At 39.0% G+C, this 22,080-nt stretch overlaps 2 protein-coding genes across 14 annotated transcripts; one reads left to right on the forward strand and one right to left on the reverse strand.

Annotated features, from left to right (window-relative positions):
• The first annotated feature begins 13,324 nt into the window (after positions 1-13,324).
• LOC133706458 (uncharacterized) lies at positions 13,325-16,513 on the forward strand. 13 transcript variants are annotated; one of them, XR_009844539.1, is made up of 10 exons: positions 13,325-13,421; positions 13,546-13,643; positions 13,826-13,866; positions 13,971-13,994; positions 14,260-14,334; positions 14,460-14,511; positions 15,343-15,380; positions 15,522-15,654; positions 15,787-15,898; positions 16,186-16,513. XR_009844539.1 is itself a non-coding variant. In XM_062131995.1 (7 exons), exons 1-5 carry the CDS (start codon positions 13,975-13,977, stop codon positions 15,642-15,644), a joined length of 303 nt encoding a protein of 100 aa, XP_061987979.1. In that variant the 5' UTR covers positions 13,960-13,974; the 3' UTR covers positions 15,645-15,654; positions 15,787-15,898; positions 16,186-16,513. The 13 variants fall into 13 exon arrangements, 1 of the variants encoding a protein (XP_061987979.1); XR_009844542.1 differs by having other exon boundaries at positions 14,260-14,329; XR_009844538.1 differs by having other exon boundaries at positions 13,971-13,986.
• A 1,784-nt stretch (positions 16,514-18,297) lies between these two features.
• LOC133745638 (homeobox-leucine zipper protein HAT4-like) lies at positions 18,298-20,407 on the reverse strand. The gene is made up of 4 exons (XM_062173746.1): positions 19,980-20,407; positions 19,426-19,727; positions 19,196-19,275; positions 18,298-19,087 (listed from the first exon to the last, which is right to left on the reverse strand). The coding sequence occupies exons 1-4, from the start codon at positions 20,182-20,184 to the stop codon at positions 18,715-18,717; spliced, it is 960 nt and encodes a 319-aa protein (XP_062029730.1). The 5' UTR covers positions 20,185-20,407; the 3' UTR covers positions 18,298-18,714.
• Positions 20,408-22,080: the final 1,673 nt, after the last annotated feature.

A 22,080-nucleotide genomic window follows, 5' to 3' on the forward strand; every position in this document is an offset into this window, starting at 1 on the left:
CATGAAAAATCACTTTAATTATATATATAAGAACTAATAAACTATTATCAAACTCAAATAAACCATTACTTTATATGTATCATACCTTAGTTTTCTCAACTTGACCATTTGCTTTCTTTGTATGTGATGTACTAGTTACCTTTTGAACACTCGGTAGTTGGTACTGAAGAATGATTTTCACTATCTGATAACAATGTATCTACAATCTCAAACCCGGATGGCCAATGGCGTGTACTAGTATCTACCTTACTTGGACAACCTTTGTTTTTGTCTTTTCAGCTGGTTCCCTATGTAAGGTACAACCTGAAATCATCAACTCATCGATCTTCAGAAAGATTTGACGTTTTGTTTTCTCATCTTGTACTTCAGCCCACTTTGCTAATCGATCTAAATATTCTTTTACAGGAATCTTTTCAGGTACTTCCGAGTTTTTCATAGTTGTTCCGATCTCTAACTTTCTCCAGTGACAATGCACAAATGATCGATATTGGGATGGGACGGTCACAACGCTTATATTCAACTATCCCATGTGCACAAGCTAACCCATGCGTTTTACGAATATCACAATTGCATAATACAAGTTTTGATCTAAAAAAAGAAGAAGAAAAACTCTAAAAAGACCTCACTGCAGTTCGAACCACAGTTGAAATGGTTCAATCACTGTCAGACTACCTCACTACACTAATGCACATAGGATATGATTTATGTGCAAAGTGTATATATATACATGAACTATATTGAAAGTCAGATGTCCAAAGGCTCTCCAGCAGCCGGCGACCTGAGGCGACTGCCTCAGTTGTTGGCAACCCTCAGGGCTGGCCCTCATTCCTCTATATCTAGTAGAGGCATCTCCATGCTAGATTTCAGCCTGGGGTTTACAAAAGTTAAAATAAGTGAAGAGTTTGAATCCTTCTTAAGAATGCAAGAACATAGTTTATGACAAGTTGAAAACTCAAAACATATGAACAATAAGCCTTCTCTACTGAATTCACATTTATGTAATATAATTCCTGACCATTAGAATTCGCATGGGCAAAGTGATCCTTACAAACCTTTAACTGTATAACAAACGCAGAGGCAAGGATTGCTAGCAATTGTACCAACAGCAACAAACTTAACATAGTTATTGCCATTCTTAACGAAATAATATGCACAATTTTCATTTTCTCAACAAAACGATAACGAAGCATCTCTATATTCTCCTATTCTTCTTATTACCACAGACCTTTTCACAAGTTTAGGACAAGATGAGAACTCAAAAATGTGAAAAATAAGTGAACGAGATGCACCATTTTCTTGTATTTTCAAAAACCCTGTAATGCATACACGCCACATTTATTGTGTCAGTACTTGGAGCTCATAGCTGACTATCTTGGTTACTCTAGTGCTGCTAAACCCTGTTGCCTATTACTGTAATTTTAGTTATTCGGTTGTTGGTTTATGGGATAGTAAATCTCAATAATAATAAACATTAGAACTGAGCAATTATAAGAATTGAAAAACACATTAATCACATACTTGTTATTGCACAGAATATTTGATCATGTAGTGGTCTAGTGGTAGGTATGAGTTGTGTATGCTGTTTATATAAAACATTAGTAAAGTTGTATCAGAAATGCACTATGCACTAAAGATCCAATATCTAAGTTAGAATTAGCTAGCAGCACTTCTCCTGTACTGATCGTTTAAGAGAAACTGACAACTAAGTGCAATTAACAAAGGAAGCTAGAAGAAAATCTCCAAAGACAAGAAATCTTCAGTCACACACTTCCTGAAAAGAAAAGACTCAATACTGCAACCACAAAAGGTGTACTTCCTCCATGTCTTAAGAAATATATCACAGCTCTTTAGTTCCAATAACGATTACAAACCCTGCCAGTAAACTAATTAGCCCAAACAACAACTGAAATTAAAAACCTAAATTTTGTAGTAGATAAAATTCCGTCAAAGATGGAGAAGTCATACCCCAATTGAGTGTTGATCAGAAACACAGGCCAATATAGGATCCATTACGTTGTCGATAATTTTCTTTAGAACTATGAATGTTCATCAGTCAGTGTCGATCGTTAACTGTTTCTAACTAGGGTTCTAAGTTTGCATCTTCATTCACGTAAAGGAGAAAAAAACTCTAAAGCGGGATAGTATACTCCAACTATGGTTCTTTATTTTTGATATAAATGTCTCTTTTGATAATTGAATGTACCCATAAAATTTGATGTTGGGTATATAAAAAAAGGGATGTGTATCTACTATTTTGCAATGTGTGAATATAATTTCTCTAAGCTAATACATACGAAGAGATGGGTGATATATATCCATAAGAAAGAAAATGAAAATACAAGCAAAAGGAAAGGAAAACACCTCTTCACACGACATGTGCCTCAACACCATAAAGTGACATTATGTATCTGTGACTAGCTATAAATTCAAAAAATGTTTTGGAGTGTGTAAGGAAAAGTGAAGTCATACATGAATACATTAACAATATAAAAAAATTTACACCGACACATGTAAAATTGTAAATAATAGAAAAAATGTTTCGCATGCGTAAATGCATTCATTCCGTACGCATAATGTTTCTGTAAAAATGGTAGTCTATATGAAAGAACATGAAACTCATAAGGTTAAACCAATCACATATTGCTTTATTGTTTTGAATTGTAGCTTGAATTAATCTAACAAATTTTTTTCTTCAAATAATGGAAGTCCCAAGGCATGGTTTCTTTTAGCTTCCAATTAAGTTGCAGTTAGTGAAACATTTTTGAATTTTTACTGGTCCCAGCTTTGGAACGTTCAAGGTCAGTTAGAGGTTACAGACTCTCATACATGGTACAAAACTACAAACTACAAATGATAATTTAGGCATTCCTGTAGTATTCAATCTCCACTGGCACAGCCCTTGCAGCCACAATGGACGCATTCTATGACCTTCTCCTCTCTTAGATGCTTGGGCACTCGGCAAATGCATGTGATGGCAAAGTTATGATCCCGAGGCTGCATGCACCTTAAACAGCAGAGGCGTTCATAACCAAGCTTCTTCCATTTTGCAATTAGATTGCGGTCAGCGTAACCTTGGTCCAAGCAGAACTCATACAATTCCTTGGATGTTTCTTTTCTGCGATGGTAAAGGTCAAAAATGTAGCGGCTCTTTTGATGTGCAATTTTGAAAATAGGCCATAAGGTCTCACATTTTCTCTTACCATCATGATTCATGAGTGTCATTCACAGCTTCTCTCGTCTTTGCCTGAAGTTCACGGAGAGTAGGTGTTAGAGTGGACTGAGAATAGTTACTTAAAGCATAACAATTGTCATTTAAAAGCAGGATAAATAACATGAGATAATTAATAAACTTAAACTTGGTGATATCTATCTAATATATTCTGTTTAGATAAATACAAGAGGCTTATGCATTTATCTTGTGTAACAAGATAAATGAAGATATGTACATGCAGTAGAGTTGGATTGAAACTCTAACTCCTTGATGGGACTGAGCTTAGAGTGGTCCACTTCTCTGTATAAATAGGAGTCCTTGTGTTCACTCAAGATACGCTGAAAATACAGCAGCAATACCATCTAGCTTTTCACATATTGAGTGCTTCACAGAAGGCTTTTATTGAGTTCCTCATTCCAGCTGCACTCTGCTCATTTCCAGATGGCTCTCCAAGCAACTGAAAAAGGTTGGTCTCCCAAGTCTTCTTATCATGCTTATATCAATGTGTATCTGATATGTTCTGGTGTATGCTCATTGATATGTATATGACATGTTTATATGTGTTTGTGATGTTAAATGATTGATTGTATATTCTGTGGCAACAAGTGGTATCAGAGCCACGAGTCATTTCGCACAAATCGTTGTTTGCATGTTTTGTTTATTTTCAGAAATGTTTCTTTTGTTGGAAATGAAATGAAACAAATCATTTGGGTTTAAACCCATTTCTGGACCCAAAGAGCATGACCCAACCCTTTTTAAAAAATAAGCGATCTTCTTGACCCGCAACCTTATTACGGACCCTCACTTAAACAAAATTCATCGTTGTCTTCTAATGGTCATTTTTCTGGAAAAAAAGAACGCTGAATTGGGGCTAAGGGTTTTCTTAACAAGGCGAGATTGTTTTTGTTGAATTCGGATTACTCGGCTCGAATTGAATGATGATACTTTCTCAGACTGGTTCGATAACATGTTGTATGTATAGAATTGCTTCCGCTAACAATTGTTTTGCAGTGCTGGAAAGCATCCGGGTATGTTTTTTGTGAAGATTGAAATTTCTGTTAATTTCACTTTGAATTACATGTTAAGAACCCTAGAGCTCTCCTGGGGGGCATTTAAGCTACTAGGTTGGTGCCCAGATGAAATTTAGACTTCGAATTGTTTGATGATTGTTTTTCATGTTGGTTGATTATATTTGCTTATATGTTGAACGACATGTGGATGAATGATTCCTTGAAAATTGCTTTCAATGAGATGGTATGATTATATAATTGCTTGATGAAAAAAAAAATTGCAGATTGTATAATTGCTTGATGACATGATCATAAATCCACTTGTGAGAATTTTTGACCTTTAAATGATTGTAACTATCTCCCCGTTGCAAATTTGATTGTCAAGTTTTTGTATTGCAAGTAAAAGAGAGCTCCTAGTAAACACATGTTTATGGTCTGGAGCATATGGATTTCAGTTTCAGTTTTTGAATATCAACTTGAGTTTTTTTTTAATTTCATATTGCATACAACAAAGAATTTTGGAAAACTTTTGTTGATTGTGAAGATATTAAAACTGAAACATTGCATAGATTGTGTTTAGATAATGATTGTATCATCCACAGATGGCTATTAACTCTACATCGTTTAAACACAAACTGTGGTTTTTGTACATATTGTATTCAAACATATAAAGCATAATTAGACATTTTCTTTTTGCCAAACAGGTATTGATTTGTCTATTTATATCGTGTTTGTTTTCAATATGGTACAATTAAAAGAAAATCAAGAATAGCATGTATTTTGCCACACAGGTACTCTTGCTATTGAAAAACGAATTCAGTCTGCCTAAATTTCTATATCAGTGTTTCTGATATGCATATTGTAACTTAATGTGTTATGCTGCTGATGGTTGATGATATTTATATGGTATGGGACTCTGAATGTCTTGTTTACAGGTTATAATTTCATTGCTTGTGACCTTGAGATTATTAAGGTTTCTGGTCATTTTCTTGTTTTGAATTTTAACTAAAAATGAGACTTAGACCTCCCTGTTTTCTTTATTTTCAGTTTTGAGCATCAACACCATATATAGTTTAGCTTAATGGTAGTAACTATAGGAAGTGGAGGACTGACCTAGACCTTTATTTGCTTGACCAAAATGTGGACTGGTGCTTAACTGTGGATGAACCTGTAGTAACCAATGAGAGTACAGACCAGGAAAAGGAACTCCACAAAGATTGGGCCAGGGCAAATAGAATCTGTAGATTGTCTATTATGAAAACTTTGTCTGACACAGTGAGGGGTGCCATTCCTGAGAAAACCTTAGCTTCTGAGTACCTTCAAAGCATAGCTGAGAAGTTCACTACCAACGACAAAATAGAGGCTAGTATGCTGCTAGACAAACTGACCACCATGAAGTTTAGCATGAATCAGAACATGAGAGAGCACCTTATGGAGATGATGAACATTCAAGGTCAGCTAGCCAACCTTGACATGAGAGTAGATGAGGGGTTCTTTATTCAGCTTGCCTTCAAATCCCTGCCTGACCAGCACTTTGAGAGTCTGAAAACCACCTACAACACTCAGAATGATAAGTGGAACCTAAATGAATTAATTGCAGTTTGTGTGCAAGAACATGAGAGGCTTAAGAAAGGGAAAGAGGTGACTGTGAATTTGGTTGCTAAACCTCAGTGGAAAAAGGGAAAGCCTGGGAATCAGTCTAAGGCAAACCACCACCTTCATAAGAAACCAGAAAACCTGAAAAAGAAGAAAGGGGGCTTCAAATGTTTTTTCTGCAAAAAAGAGAGTCACATGAAGAGAGATTGTGAGGCCTACAAGACCTGGAAGGCTAAGAGAGGTAACAAGTTAGCTTTTTCTATAGAAGTTAATTTGGTTAACACTAGCACTTGTATTTAGTGTTTTGATACAGCCTCACCAATCCATATTACAAATTCCTTGCAGGCGTTCCAAAGCCAGAGGCAGCCAAGGCCAAATGAAGTCAGTATCCATGTAGGAAATGGGATGAGGGTAGCTGTCAAGGCAGTTGGGACAGTGAAGCTAGAGTTTAGGCCTGGTGTTTTCTATTATTTAGAAGATGTTTATTATGTTCCTTCGATGAGAAGGAATCTCATTTCAATTAGTGTTCTGGTCAAGAAACAGTTCAGTTTTTTAGTAGATTTTTCTGGAATAAAAATTACCCTCGGATCCCAGTTTGTTGGACATGCAAGCGAAATCCAAGTTGATGTCTTCGTGTATTGCTTATTTGCTTAAAGTGAAGAAATATGTCTGCCCACTTCATTTCTCTATAGAAAAAAAAAATCACCAACATTGATTTTACTGACTTACAATCATAGTTATGAGGTGCAAGATTGTGTCGTTCTTGTTTAAGGATATCTCTATTTGTGTTTGGCCCAAACTCTAGGTTACTTGACCTAGTGGTAATAGGGTTAAATTAGAAGGATCTAGATTCCTATTCAATGTACGATTACTTTCCTTGTACGATTGAGACTCTATGCATTGTAATCCTCTATATAAAGAGGCCCATATTATCAATGAGAATACACAGCAAATTCCTCCCAAATTCAGTTTCTCTACAACACGTTATCAGCACGAAGCCCTAACCCTGAAAACCCTAATTTCGTAACCTTCGAAATCCTGCAACCACCACCTCACATATCGAAGCCTTAGTCCCAAGGAGGCCAGAACCGGCGGCGGAACCACCGGAACCGGCCGTCGGAAAAACTGAACCGGCCTCTGCCTCCTGTGCCTGGCCCCTGCAGTCCCTGCCGAGAAGCTGCGCGCATCTGCCGAGAGCCTGCGCGCATCTGCAGATATCTGCCGACAGCCTCTGCGTGCCCCTTGTCGAGCCCTGCCGAGACTTGTCGACATCTGCCTAACCCCTGCCGAGCACCTGCCGAGCATCTGCCGACCCCTGCGCAGCACCTGCCGACAGCCCCTGCACAGCCCCTGCAGCAACCCCTGCACAACCGTGCCTAGCTCCGGCCACCAGATTCCGGCCACTTTTCCGATGACCTGAGGGGACCTTTTCCGGCCATCTTCAAAGGACTTTTCCGGTCAAGATTTCCGGCTATTTTTCAAGGTAAACTTTTCTAAAAGTTCCCGTTTTTGAAGTTTTTCGTTTTTTTTCTTCTTTTCTCGGGGACTTGTAACCTCCTTTCTTCTACCCCCCTTTCTTCTTCATAGGGGAGACCAAAAGCCGAACTGTGGGGGTTCGTGCTCACTCCAAGCTTAGAGCTTGTAGAGTCCTCCAAACTTAGAGTTTGTTGAGAAGTTATGATCGACCACAAACACATCATTGTTTCGATCTAATCCAACCCCTCTTGGAATTGAATTTCTTACAAGCGACTACGCTCGGAAATTCCTAATTTCTTGGAAACGACTACGCTCAGAAATTTTATATGTTTTCATGGTAGCCTTTCACGCTCCGAAACTAACCCTAATTTCTTGTTCTCTTTCAGGATGAGTAACCTGAACAAATTGGACTTTGCTCCATTGGGAACAACTGGCTCTGAATATCACAGGTGGGTTCGTGATGTCCGCCAGCATCTCAAGGCCGATGGAATCCTGGATACGATTCTCGAGCCTAGCCAGGACGTGCTAACTGTTGAGCAAGCTCAAGCTTTGGAAGCAAATAGAGCAGCCTTCGAGGCAAATAAGGCGAAAGCCATCATCCTAATGACTCGTCATATGGATGATTCGCTCCAGTACGAGTGTATGAATGAAGAAGACCCCAGAAGGCTGTGGGTCTCACTCGAAGAAAGATTTGGCAACGTCCGTGACTCCCTTCTTCCTGACCTAGAAGTGAGATGGCATAGCCTCCGCTTCTGTGATTTCAAGTCAGTTATTGACTACAACTCGGAAGCACTTCGCATTAAATCCTTAATGGAATTCTGTGGTAAAGATATCACAGATGCGATGTTGATTGAGAAGACTCTCTCTACATTCCCTGTCTCTGCATTGATGGTTGCTAAGAACTATCGAATCGATATTGCTGCAGGACGGATCAGAAGGTTTCATGAGCTCATTGGAGCTATGAATGTCGCTGAAAAGCATGACAACATCCTTGTGAAGAACTATAATTCGAGATCCGTGAAAATAGAGCATACTCCGGAATCCAATTATAGTCGCGCCCCTAAGAGAAGGCGCCAAGAGCGAAACCCTAATCTTAGGGATACTTCTGGACGTTCTGGTCCATATAATCGCTCTACTTGGGAAGGCAACCGCCAAAATAGGCGAACACGGAACCGAAGAGGTAAACGTGGAAAGAGAGAGGGAGGCAACGCCTCTGGCCATGTTGGTGGCGCCACCAACACTAAGAGCCATCTAAATGACGCTTTCAAAGCGCCTCAATCAATGGAGTTTGAGCAAGGAGATGTATGTTCTCGATGTGGAGTGTCTGATCATTGGGCACACATTTGTAGAGCTCGTGAAGAAATTGTCACCGCCTACAAAACATATTGTGAAGCAAGAGAAGCTCACTATGTGGAACAAGAAGATCAAGAAGATGATCTAGAGTGAAGGGTTCAAGACTACAAATCTGGCTAGGATCAATAGATCGCCAATTCTGTTTAAGTCTTTATTTTCCAAGAGATGTAGGCAATTGCCATATCATTTTTGTAGTAGATGCCAATAATTTAGTCTTTCTTCAAAGTAGGCGTACTCAACGTAAATGTGATGTCTAGGAAGGTTTTGAGATTAGTGGTACTTAAGCGAGCCTTGCTCCACCGACATCTCTCTACTCACCTGGTCACATTTATTTTGGAATTACCGAAAGAAGTTAGACGACTACCATTGTTTTGCATTAGCTAGCATTTGGATTAGATTCTCCTAATGTTTAAGAGACAATGATGTACTCCGTTGGCTTATGAATAAAATTTTGAGTTCTTTTCATTATGACTCCATTTTGATTCATGAGCATGTTACTTTGTGACTACGATGGCTGGGCCATCAGTATTAATTCAAGGACATGGAATAGCCCAAGTTCTCTTTGCCAAATGGCACCTTGATTAATGTCACAGAAACTCTCTACGCTCCTAGGGCAACTCGCACCTATGGATAGCCAACGGATGCCATGCGAAAACGCATGTAGAGAACAGAAATGAGTTCCTTTGCAATGCCTCTAATGATTGCGAACGAATGCGCATCTTAGAGAAGTTTATGTGTCTCTCTAGTGGACTCTATGTCACTATTCGAGCTATTAAATCCAATAAAGTTATGAGAGAAGATCTCTTGGATTTAGACACATATTGGCTTTGTCTCGACAGGATAAGTCACCCTAGTCATGATATGATGATCCGTCTACTAAAGACTTCACATGGACACCCTCGAGCGAAATGAAGCAAGAATCAAAAATTGGTTCCTGGACTTAGCAAGACCGCAACAATTGCAGCAGCTGGCGCTGCAGCTGTCTTGGGGCGCCATATGGCCGCCCAAGTCCCTTGTGACAACGCCATATATGGCGCTACCCATGGCCATGACGCCATGGATGTCAATCCCCATGGTTATAACGCCATGGATGCCACTTCCCATGGTCATGACACCATGATGGGTGATGTAGTCACAAACTTTGCTTCAATATGCGTCTCAAACGCTCAGGCCCAACCAAAACTCTCCTTGGTTGCTTCTAAGGCCTCTCGCTCATTTTACGAAGCCATTTCCTTAGGAAAATTAGGACTGAGACCGTCCTATGCAAAGGATATGAAAATACTCATTATGTTCTTACATAGAATCCGTAGGGATTCTGTGGACTGATTCCACCAACTTGCGGACGTTTAAATATCTCATGATGTTGGTTGATATGCAAACACGCTGGTCACGTGTTGTGCCATTGTCCACTTGTAATGCTGCTTATGAAATACTCCTAGCACACATCATATGACAACGGGCTCACTCCCCGAATCATCCTATTCAGTCAATTGGATTTGACTATGCTAGTGAGTTTACATCGAAGACTTTCGATGAATATTGCAATGGGACTGATGTTGGACATCATATTCTCATGTACACACCCAAATGGTCTCTCGGAAACGACTACGATGGTAGTCAGGACATTGGAAATGCGCCCCAATCTCCTTATCCGCTTGGGGTGATGCAATATCGCATGCAGCAATGCTAATTCGTCTACGACCCACCGCCACTCAATCTACCTCTGCGTTACAGCTAGTGACTGGGTACAAATATCGTACTTACGCATATTTGAGTGTGCCATTTATGTGCCAATTGCGCCGCCACAGCGCTCTATAATGGGTCCTTACAGACGAATGAGCAACTCAGTTGGATTTGAGACTCCAACAATCGTCCGCCACTTAATGCCCTTGCATGGCGATCTCCTTACCGCTAGATTTGCGGATGTCACTTTGATGAGACAGTCTTCCCGTCGTTAGGGGGAGATAAGAACACAGATGTTCAGCAGGAACGACAAGAATTGTCGTGGCCTGTCCCTACTATGTCTCATCTCGATCCCTACTAAAGTGACGAGATCACACAAATATGCTGCAAACACGCCCGCAAGGATGGAAGTCCCTACGAGAGGACGTAGCGCCACCCTACACAGAGGTAGGCATGGCGCCAATGCCAAAGAGAGTGGTACTCTGGCGTTATAGGCCATGGCCCCAGCTAGGATGCGTGGGAGGCTCGTGAGTTCGAAAGATACTTTGGCACATTCCAACCCTTTGATCATCGACACTCAAAATCCGTCTCATGAGAATCTTCCGGGTTATGGTTATCGTTGGGGGACGCCTCAACGTTAGAACCCTATTCCTGAGAATATAGAGCTCTATGAAACTTACACTAGTGTACATGAGACGTGGGATAAAAACTCCATCATAATTGATGATGTAGTCACGCATTTTGTTGCGCATGAGTTTGTTGAGTCCGATGATATCGAACCACGCTCCGTTGATGAATGAATGCCAACGTAGAGAGATTTGGCCCAAATGGAAAGATGCGATCCAGGTTAAGATGGATTCTCTAACGAAGAGGAAGGTTTTCTGAGCTAGTGATGCCAACACCTCCTGACATAAAACCTATTGACTAATGGGTCTTCGTTAGAAAGCGTGATGAGAAAAAGAGATGGCAATCTCGCCTTATGGCGCAAGGCTTCTCACAAAATGCCTTGGAATCGACTACGATGAGACATATTCTCTCGTAATGGATGTCATTGCACTCCACTACCTTGTCAGTTTGGTAGTTTCCGAATAACTGAACATGCAGCTTACAAATGTGGTCACTACGTATCTCTATGGGGATCTAGATACGGAATATACATGAAGGTTCATGGTGAACTTCATTTACCCAAGTCAAGTAGCTCTAGACCACGGAGCGCGTTTACAAAGAGGTTGAAACGCTCACTAAAGTGACTACTTGATTGGGAAGGGATATGCCTACGCGTTTCCATAACAAGTTTCGGATTCTATCGCGGTTCATGTTGGACATGATCTTCATTGGAAGCCCTTAAAGAGTTAAGGGAAACCGCTGAATACTAGAAATCCGAGTTTGAGATGAAGGATTTTGGGAGAACACGATTATGTCTCGGTTTGGAACTTGAGTATCGTGTTGATAGATGCTTAGGCATTTTGACAAGGTCAAGCCTTCAAGCACCCCCATGATCGTTTGTAGTCTTAATCCTGAAAATGATCCTCTTCGTCAAAAGGATGATGACGAAGATGTGCTAGAGGCAAAAGTGCCTTACTTGAGTACAATAGGCGCATTATTGTACTTAGTTAAATGCACAAGACCGGACATCTCATTTGCAGTAAGCTTGTTAACTAAAATATAGCTTTGCGCCAACGCGACGCCATTGGATTGGTGTAAAAGATATCTTTCAGTACTTAAGATGTACGATTGATATGGGCTTGTTCTATCCCTACAGAGAGATGATGGATTCAGTCCCATCACACACCAGGAACGCCGCCAACACTGGCCTGCGTCCTCTGTCCCCATCCCAAAACAACATGTGTTTTGGAAGGTTTTGCTGATGTTGGGTATCTCTCTGACCCACACAAAAGTCTTCCCAAACTGGTTAAGTGTTCACCATGGGTAAAGACCGTGATAACTTGGAGGTCTACAGAAATAGACCCTAGTCGCTATATCTTCGAACAATGCAGAGATTATTTCTCTTCACGAAGAGATTCGTGAATGTATATGGATTGGATCCATAATTACGCATGTTCGAACAATTGTGGTTTGAAGTCTACCATAGATGAGCCTACGAGCATTTAGGATAATGCAGCTTGTTTTGAACAAATGAAGCAAGGCTACATCAAAGCGACAACACCAAGCTTAATCAGCAACAACAGACTCTCCTCAAGATCAAAATGAACTAGGTTCGATCTGAGGACAGTGTGGCAGACTTGCTCACTAAGTCATTGCCTAAATTCCACTTTCGAGAAACATGTTGGTAGCATCGTTTACGGAAGTTATCCGAACTCCCATGACCGTAGTCATCAGGGGGAGATGTCTACATGTATGGTCTCGAAACGTGAAGGGTGTGTTGTGCTCTTTTTCCCCTTCGACCGAGGTTATTTTTGTCCCACTGGGTTTTTGTTGCTCGGCAAGGTTTTTAACGAGGCAACGAGAGAAGCACCGCGTTTGGACAACACAAGGGGGAGTGTTTAAGGATATCTCTATTTGTGTTTGGCCAAAACTCTAGGTTACTTGACCTAGTGGTAATAGGGTTAAATTAGAAGGATCTAGATTCCTATTCAATGTACGATTACTTTCCTTGTACGATTGAGATTCTATGCATTGTAATCCTCTATATAAAGAGGCCCCTATTATCAATGAGAATACACAGCAAATTCCTCCCAAATTCAGTTTCTCTACAACAGTTCTTTATTTTTTATTTTTTTATATGTTTATGAAAGTTAAAAATAAAATAGGCAAGATAAGAGAAAATACAACCTATTCAAGCCTATAATACCTAATAGAATACAGCCTATTAAAGCCTATTTACTATATACTAATGCTCAGTTAACTGTTCATCGGCTTAGTAACAGTGCCGGCTCGAGCCGAGCCGTTAATGTGAAAAGATCATTTTGCCCTTTGTCTGTTGGAATAATTACGGTTTGCTGTTTGACCTACCTATAAAATGTGCTGAACTGATAGAAGCGATCTTTTTCCACTCTCTTCGTTTTTCAGCTGAGTTCTGCGTTCTATTGTTGACAGAGAGTGAGAGAGAGGGAGAGGGTTGGTAACAGTGGGTAGGTTCTGCATGTCATCATTTACTGCATTTTTGTTCGATTTAGGACTTATTTGTTGGGTTTTTGTGAAAGAAATTCGTTTCGAATCTTTGTATGTGATTGATTTGGGGTTTGGCTTATGCAGGGGTTTCGGATTCTCGGTTTCGATTGAGCTGGCAATCTTTTCATCAAATCAGACGATCCGATTGAGCAATCATATATCTTTGAGACTTTGAGCTTCAAGTAAGCGCTTCTTATTTGGTCGGTTGGTTTTGAATGTCGGTGCATGCAATTTTGTTGTAATGGATTTCTGTAAATTTTACCAAAAACTGGAATCATTACTTTATGTCAAAATCTCATGAATGTTTCCATGCATGAATGCTTGCTTCATTTCAAAACCTTATGAGCGTTTCCATTATTGACAGATACATCAGGAGAAGTCCATCGCAATATGACAGATTGGAAGGTTTGTGAGACATGGTTCCTCACTCAAGTTTTTTTTCTTTTTTTCTTACCCATTTTTCCTTCTTTTCGTCTTTCTAATTCTGACGCTTTATGTAAGCTTTACAGGTGCATGCATGTGAAGGTATGTGGGTATGTGGGTTTATCTAGCTGTGTTTGGTTTGGCATTTGAATTTGGTTTTGTGGGTGATTTAGCATTTTTTTTAATCTGGGTTTTGTGTGGGTTTGCATTAGAGCTGTGTTATGTGGAATTAGATATGGGAAGTAGTTAGATTTAGCAAATCGTGTCATGCATCTGTTAGTATATATCATTTTTTGCTTTGTTGTTATTTCTGCGAGCAATTTTTCATTTGGTGTCTTTATGAACACTTCTTTTTTCTTCTTTTTTTCGTTCCAGGTGTAGCATCTTTCTTATTCATACTGTATTGGATTATTGTATGGAGTTGATTCTGTCTTATTTCGATGAGGTCAGGTTAGATATTCCATTTGTTTCCATTTCTTATTTCAATGATTGATAAGGTTGGTAATTAAATTCCATTTGTTTCCCATAATTGGAAGAGCTGGAGTCATCTGATTGGTAATATTTGAAATTAACAGGTGAAGAAGGTAGGTAACTCAGAGAAAAGGAAGAGGGGGACGGGAACAATCGGTACCTTTTTTATTTTTATCTTCATTGAGTTTTTGGGTTTGCTGTGTTTGCATGGTTTCTGGGATCATTGATTGTATGATCTTCATGTTTGTGTTCAAGGTGTGGGTGGCTGTGATACTTAATTTCAGAGCCAATTTGGACTCTGGAGCCTGGAATATCATATGGGTTTTATCTGTTTCAGGTGTTTGGGGGTTTAATTTTGAGATAGGTTCATGATCTTCATAGTCTCTGCAAGCCAGATCACTGGGACAGTTAACAATGAATTTCTTGACTTCTCTGTTGTGTGCAATGTTGGGAGCATATTTTCATTATTTGTTGACTGATTTTGTTCCCATGTTTTTTTTTTTTTAATTCTGTTCAATCTTCTTTTCTTTATAACATACTCAACATACTAAACAAACTAATAGCCAAGCTAACAAATGATGCGCCCTGCTTCTGGGAGTCTTCTTATGCTTCCTTTGATATCAATAATTCAGATTCTAAAGTGTTTAATCCCAGATACTTAAAGACCCAAAAAAGAATTGCTGATACTTCTAATGTTTACAGAACATTTACATTGACTTTGTAGTCACTTTGGCCTTGACTTATTAACATCTAAATTTATTTTGTTGATGCAGCTTTGGCATCGTTTATATTTGAAGTTTGATCATGTCTAGCTCATAATTGTTGAATGGAATCATATATCCCAATTTCAACCGTACCAATGATAGCACAGTGAAACAAATGTTCAATTGATAGGTCATGCATCGATCTTGGGGCAATTGATGTGGAAAAAAATTTGTGTTTCTTCCTAATATTGCTACTAAAATATGCTTTTTGATACATGTTCAGGTGTATCAATACGTAATGGAAGAGAAATCCTTTTAAAGGTAAATTTGAAAGACATACCATACTAAGATCTTTAACTTTTATAAAATTCAGTTATAATATTACCTTTGGTATTTTTTTGTACATGAAATAGGCGTGTTTTAATTCATGCAGTCCTCATTGTCTTGCATTTTTTTTTTCAGGACGATTGGAGAAGGTTAGAGGAGCCTTATGGAAGTATATTCATAACTATTCCAACTGTTCTTGATTCATCATTGGCTCCAGAAGGGCACCGTATTCTTCATATTTACGACCTCTTCCATTGAAGACTGGGAGGTAAATATATGTTATCAAAATAAATAAATGGTTGACCATTATTGTTCCTTTCCCCACCCTCTTCCCTAACCCCTTCTAGAATCAGTGTTTGTAAAATTTGAATTGCTAATGAGGTGGTAATTTCTATATTAGGGACTTCTCTCGAAAGGACTATGAATCAAAGGAGCTTATGGCAGATGTCATCATTAGCAGATTAGAGAAGATACTATTTCCAGGGCTTAAGTCATCCATCGTTTTTAAGGAGGTAATGCTTACAGTATTGATTCCAATCATTGTGAGCTATGGGTGTTGATTCGTATTGAATAAAAGGTTGGTTGAAACTTGAACTTATTGTGGTTTAAGTAAACTTACAATTCCTGTATCCAACTTCCTTTTGGCACATTGCAGTATTAAACATGTCCATTGCTCTGGCTATTGCTATTTGGGATAAAAAAAAAAAAATTATTTCCTTTTTTCATTATGAAACTTGCCTCCTTTATAATTTCTGACTTTTACTGTCTCTTTTATAATTTCTTACTTTCACAATGACAGGGAGACCAGCATTGAATCAGCAACACCATCGACCAAAACCATCAACAAAGAAAAAATGGACTGAAATGTCATGACACTTTTGGTGTAAATAGAACTGGAGGAAGCAACTTTTTGGACAACCTCCACCACTGATCATCACTAGCTAACAACTTCTTAGCACACATATATGCTAATGGAGATCATCACTTATTTTTGGCAAGCAGATTAGGCATTCATTGTAATTAAGTTAGCCTACAAGTAGAACAACTTATTTTTGGCAAGCTGTTCCAACAGCAACTGTAACCTGTTTTTGAACACTAGATTTTAGTAAAACAAGCTCTTAACGAGATGCTCTATCCTTCTAAACTTTCAGATTTTGTTCTAAAACCCGCAGCAACGCGCGGGCATGAATGCTAGTAATCTCTATTCCTTAGCACTTGAATATGTAGGAATTAGTGTTTCCATCTGATGTAGAAATAAAAAGGCTGCCTTATTGACGTATTGATAAATAGTGTTTTCATCTTAAATAGGGAATGTAAAAGTTTTTAGCTTGTATCAATGATCATCTTTCATCATTAAACACTCTTCTACGTGAGAAGCTTAAGAACTTGTGAGAAAATACTTTGCGAAGACTCAAACATATCAAACAAAATTATAAGTTTTTCTAATATCTTAATGCTAAGTTTTTTTTACCGACGGTGTAAAGAGTCGCAAGTGCAGCAAAAAACAAACTGCGGAAATTAGATAAGTACAAGTGCCCTTCTACTTTTGCTTTTGAACATTATGTTGAAGTTCACGAGAATTGTTGCCCTCGATCTAGCATGCAATTTGTATGTCGAAGGATCACTATGTTGTTGCTATACCATTATTCACATCAGAACTCTCCAATTAATATCAAGACCATAATTTTTAGTTATAGCACAAAATTCATATGCAAGTACATCTTTAGAAAATGGTTAATTGGCACAAACTCTAGCTGCTTCTTAAATTAGGTTGATGAATCTGAAACATTATTTTCCAAGAGGACTGAGTGTGGAGATAAGTAAAGAAGCTACAGCCTAACCAATCAAGTAACCAAATCGTCCAATCTCGTAGGGTACAAATGAAGAGGCATCACTTCACAATGACTGCATCACTTCTTACTCAAAACTCAAAATAAGTACCTCTACAGTCTAAATTGAGCAACGAGTTTCTTTGAGAGAAATGTCCAAGAAAACCATAGTTTGATATTTCTTAATTTGCAGGGGCACTAGAATTTTCATTTCATCACTAAATCTTGTCCGAAAATGATAACATTCTAGTGTCAACGATGATGCCTTTAAAGTCCAATGATATAATTTCTTTAAAAGCAAATTGAGGTACTTTTTCCACGATAACATCACATTATTCCAAAGTAGGAGTACAGAAATTCTGCTTGATGAAAGAATTTCTGAAACTGTATGATGTGAACAACTTCAGATTTGATGCAAGATAGGGCTCTGGGAAGTGGTATTGATGCTTCCAGTATAATTCCTCTTTCTTTTCTCAATCTGTTATGGAAGTAGAGCAAGAGAACTTTGAGCCCAATAACTGGGATTTCAAAGCCTTGTGTGAAAGCCTCCAGAAATTAGTGCTCAGCCAAACTTGGTGGCTTTACTTACTTTACTTTCCACCAAAAATCATTGAGCATATTTCTTTGAGTACCAACTAAACCAAAACATACTATGAGGTGTGAACCACTCCAGCTACCTTGGTGATTAGCAATCTACGGCAAGCAAATAATTAATTGGCTAAAAGAAGTAGTGATCCTTTATAATATCCCCAAAATTAAGAGTTTTGACATTCTTGACGAGAGAAAGCAACAAACATTAGCCAATATTAAGGAACAAGTATTTGTCAAACACTTGAGAAACCCCGAGAACTAGGAACTTGTCCACACCATTAAAACTAAAAATACCACTTCTGGGTCCATCTTGATCCTAATATTCAACACCAAAATCCCCACAAGAATTTGTAAACATATTTAACCCACAAGTCACCACTCACCACCAAATCTAAATCCCACAAATGGGGGGTTCTACAACATTAAACAAAAGGGAGACAAAGTGAGAGATTCTATCATAGTCATGATTGATTAATTTAAAACACAAGCTCTTCTTTTTAACATTTGTTAAAATGAAATTATAATTAGACATTAACACTTTACATCAAAAGTCCTCCTCTTCTTCCCAATCCTTTTTCCCCTACAAATTGTTTATGGAAAAGGAGGGAAGATATTAGTACCACCACCAAACCCTAATCTATAAAGGAAGGAAGATGAAGAAGATGATGAGAATGATGGGTCAAATACTACAAAACACATAAGACCCACCAAATCGCATCTTCTAACAACCATATCTTAGAGACCGAGACCTAAACTTCGAGCTCAGAATATGTATAAGAATTGGTACGCTATTACAACCGCTTCTTTTTTGCACATACTCCGTACGGATTCTAAAACAGTAACATCGCATTATCAAAAGCCCCACTGACCAAAAGGACCAAAATACCCTGGACCGGGACGGGCATCACTCACGGCCGCGAGGCGCGGAAGGCGTCAAAAGGCCGTTGTTGTGGTTGTTGTTGCGGGATGGCGGCGGCCCACGGGCCGGCGACCGGGATGGCCCGCGGATGGTGGACGGGCACCATCGGGTGGTGGTGATGGTGTGCCCGGGGATCGATGGTGGCGGATGGTGACGTGGAGTTTGGTGGGACCGCGACACGCTCACACGAGGGGCACATGGTGAGGGTGGTTGGTGGGGTCATTTGCATGTAGAACTGTGGGGAGAGTTTCAGTGCTCTCAGCTCCTGAACTTCTTTCTGCAACCGCCGGTTCTCCTCCGTCAGATTCTCGCAGCACCTCTTTAGGAACTCACAGTCCACCTCCGTTTGCTTCAACTTAGTCCTGCTCAACAGAGAGACCCCATAAATAACCACAATCCAAAAAGGGTATAACGGTCATTTAATCATCATTACCCAAAATACCCATCAGACATGGAACAAAATTGCTCACCTTGCCCTTCTGTTCTGAAACCAGACTTCCACCTGTCTAGGCCTGAGCCCGAGCTGCTTAGCCAAAGCCAGCTTTTGCTTCTGCAACAAAGACAAAACCGTACATGTCAGCACCAAAACAGAAACTTCCTCGGAAGAAAAAAAAAAAAAAAAAACCTAACAGAAAACTTTTATCTCTTTCTTCACTTTTCTGAACCTCAAACCACAACAGAAACATCATCCACTACTTACAGGGTTGAGGGTGTTGTGCTCCTTGAAGCTCTCTTCGAGAATGGCCGACTGGTCCTTGGAGAGCCTGAGCTTCTTTCTCGAGGTCTCGCCGTCCTCTTCGTCGCTCATGCCTCGTGAGCCGTCTCTTTCGAGGTCGAGATCTTCGCCATTGGCCTCTCTCTCGCTTCGCTTCCCGCTCACGCTTGATACAGTGCTGTTCGGCGACGACACGTCCTCGCAGTCGCCCGTCGACGGCAGCCTGTTCACGTCGATGCCCCGGAGGAAGGACCGGGCCGCGGCGCGACACGTGTCCGAGTTTCGATCTGCATGTTCGGATCAAGATGCATTAGTGATAGAAACAAATAAGGGTATTGGAATTGGAGGTGAAACAAATCAGGGGTCTGGTTTTAAATTGATCAAAAGTTACACAGATCTGAAAGAACTGAGAAAAAGAAAAAGGGGAAAAGATGAGTAAAGAAAATAGGCGAAAAGGGGTAAAGGAAAGCCAGATCTGAAAATGGAAGCCATGCAAATACATAAAAGTGATGAGAGAACTCCATGGGAGATGTACAAACCTGAAGAAGCCAACGCATCATTCCAAGAGGGCTTTTGGGGATTGAACCCAGAATGAGGAGATGAAGATGAAGTTGGGACCAAAGAGGGCATGAGATTGAGCTGAAGGTTGTTGTTGTTATTGTTATTGCTGTTGGGATTATGATTCTGGTGAGGGAAAGCACTCAAGCTCAGACTCAGACCCAAATCTTCTCTTTGAACCATCATGGTTGGTTGGCTGGTTTGGTTGGTGGTTTTCTCTGCCAAAGAAAAACTCTCTGAGCTTAGCTGCTTGATTTGTGTGAGCTCCTTGTTTGCTTTGAGAGAGAAGAGAGAGAAGGGTTTGAAGAAAGAGGGTTGTGAGGGAGATAGAGAAGAGTGGTGGGGATATTGAGGTGGGTTTTATAGAAAGTGAGGAAATGGGTGTGGAAGTTCAATCATGACTAAGGTGTCAGGGAAGGAAGCCTAATTATCTCAATCATGGCACTTGTAGTCTTGTTCCCTCAGAAAATAATACCCTCTCTCTTTCTCTCCCTTCTTTCTCTCTCTGGGCCCTTCGTTTAACCATGGTAACTAATAAGGGTGAATTAAAGGACCACCCTTTTAACTGGCCTGGGGAATATTACTGTGCATTTTGTGCTCATTGCTGTCATGGTACATTAAGCACTAACTATAGTGTTTGACCCCTGACCATGGCAAAAAAAAAAACAGATACAATTATGGGACTCCCATACAATTATAGGTTACTAATTAATTATTGATTTTGACATAGGAGTTGGGGGAATTTAATTTTTATAACTTTCTTTTGGGAAATGAAATCAAAATAAAAATCAGTAAATCACAATTAATGTTTTTCGATAACGTTGCAATCTCATTTACTTCGGATCCGGACTTAATCATCAATCAACCCTATTTTAAGCATTTTCCATAAAGTTAGTAAATAATGTCAACGAGGTTTTAAAGGAAATGTTAGGTTTTTTCTTCTAATGGATACGAAATGTAGGCATAAATTTGCACATGTTTCTCATTGATCATTCATCTTAATAAATGAGGTAAACTTGCAAGTCTTGGAGACTGTTTAAATTTGTAATGCACTTAATGTTTAGTATGATGCAAATTTAGTTAATTTTTAAAATGCGTGGTTGAAGTAGGTTAGAAGAAAACTTACTTAAATTTTTAGCTAGAGTTAAACTAAATAAGTTAATTTACTAGTAGATCAGAAGTAAAATTAATTTTTTTTGTCTCTTGGCCCCATTTATTAGTAGTCACTTTCTATAATTATTGACGATAAATTTTAATTCGAGAATTTATTTTTTAAAATTATATATGATTTTGAAGTTATGAAATGGAAACGTATCGCACCAATAGAGATATTGCCTATTTCAGCTCATTGTATTATCCATGTTAAAACATCTTTAGCAATGCTGGCTATATTTGAGTTAAATTTTAGCTAAAGTAGCTAAAAAGTTATTTTGACTAGCTACTTTTAAAATACGCCTGTATTAGTTCTTTCTATTTTAACTACCTTTGAATTTATATTGTTTTTCGAATGAAGATTAAATAGTTTAAATGTATTTATATATCACAAAAAAATATTCAAAATGAATGTTTTAAATTAACATAAATTATAGGAAGCCTCATCTCGCTCTCTATATTTAGGAGCGAGATAGCTAAAAATTATAATAGAAAGCCACTTAGGAGTCTGGTGCAGCTATTAAATAGATAAAAAGCTAAACATGCTCTCCAAAATAGCTAAGAAGCCAAAATAGAGAGTCTGCTAAAAATGTTATTAATCACTATCATATATAGTATATATGGTATAACCTTTTATAATCATTCTTAGACGTTTTTTAATGTGATAGGCTGATAGCATTTTAGAACGATTAATAGCGAAAGTAGAGGATTGTGTAATTTTTTGGTATAGAATTTATGTTGCGTGAGAATAACTTGGGAATAGATAAAAGATTCTTTTTGTATAGTTTTGTTTCCTTTTTTCCGGTGATCTCTTTTCTCTCTTCACGACGAAGTTCATGTGATACATCGAACGCTGGAGTGCAAGATTTCAAGAAAACAGTCAGAGTGTATGCAATCACTCCAAAATCATTAATAGCAACAAGTAAACAT

This window comes from Rosa rugosa, chromosome 4, assembly GCF_958449725.1.
Source record: "Rosa rugosa chromosome 4, drRosRugo1.1, whole genome shotgun sequence".
Taxonomy (NCBI): domain Eukaryota; kingdom Viridiplantae; phylum Streptophyta; class Magnoliopsida; order Rosales; family Rosaceae; genus Rosa; species Rosa rugosa.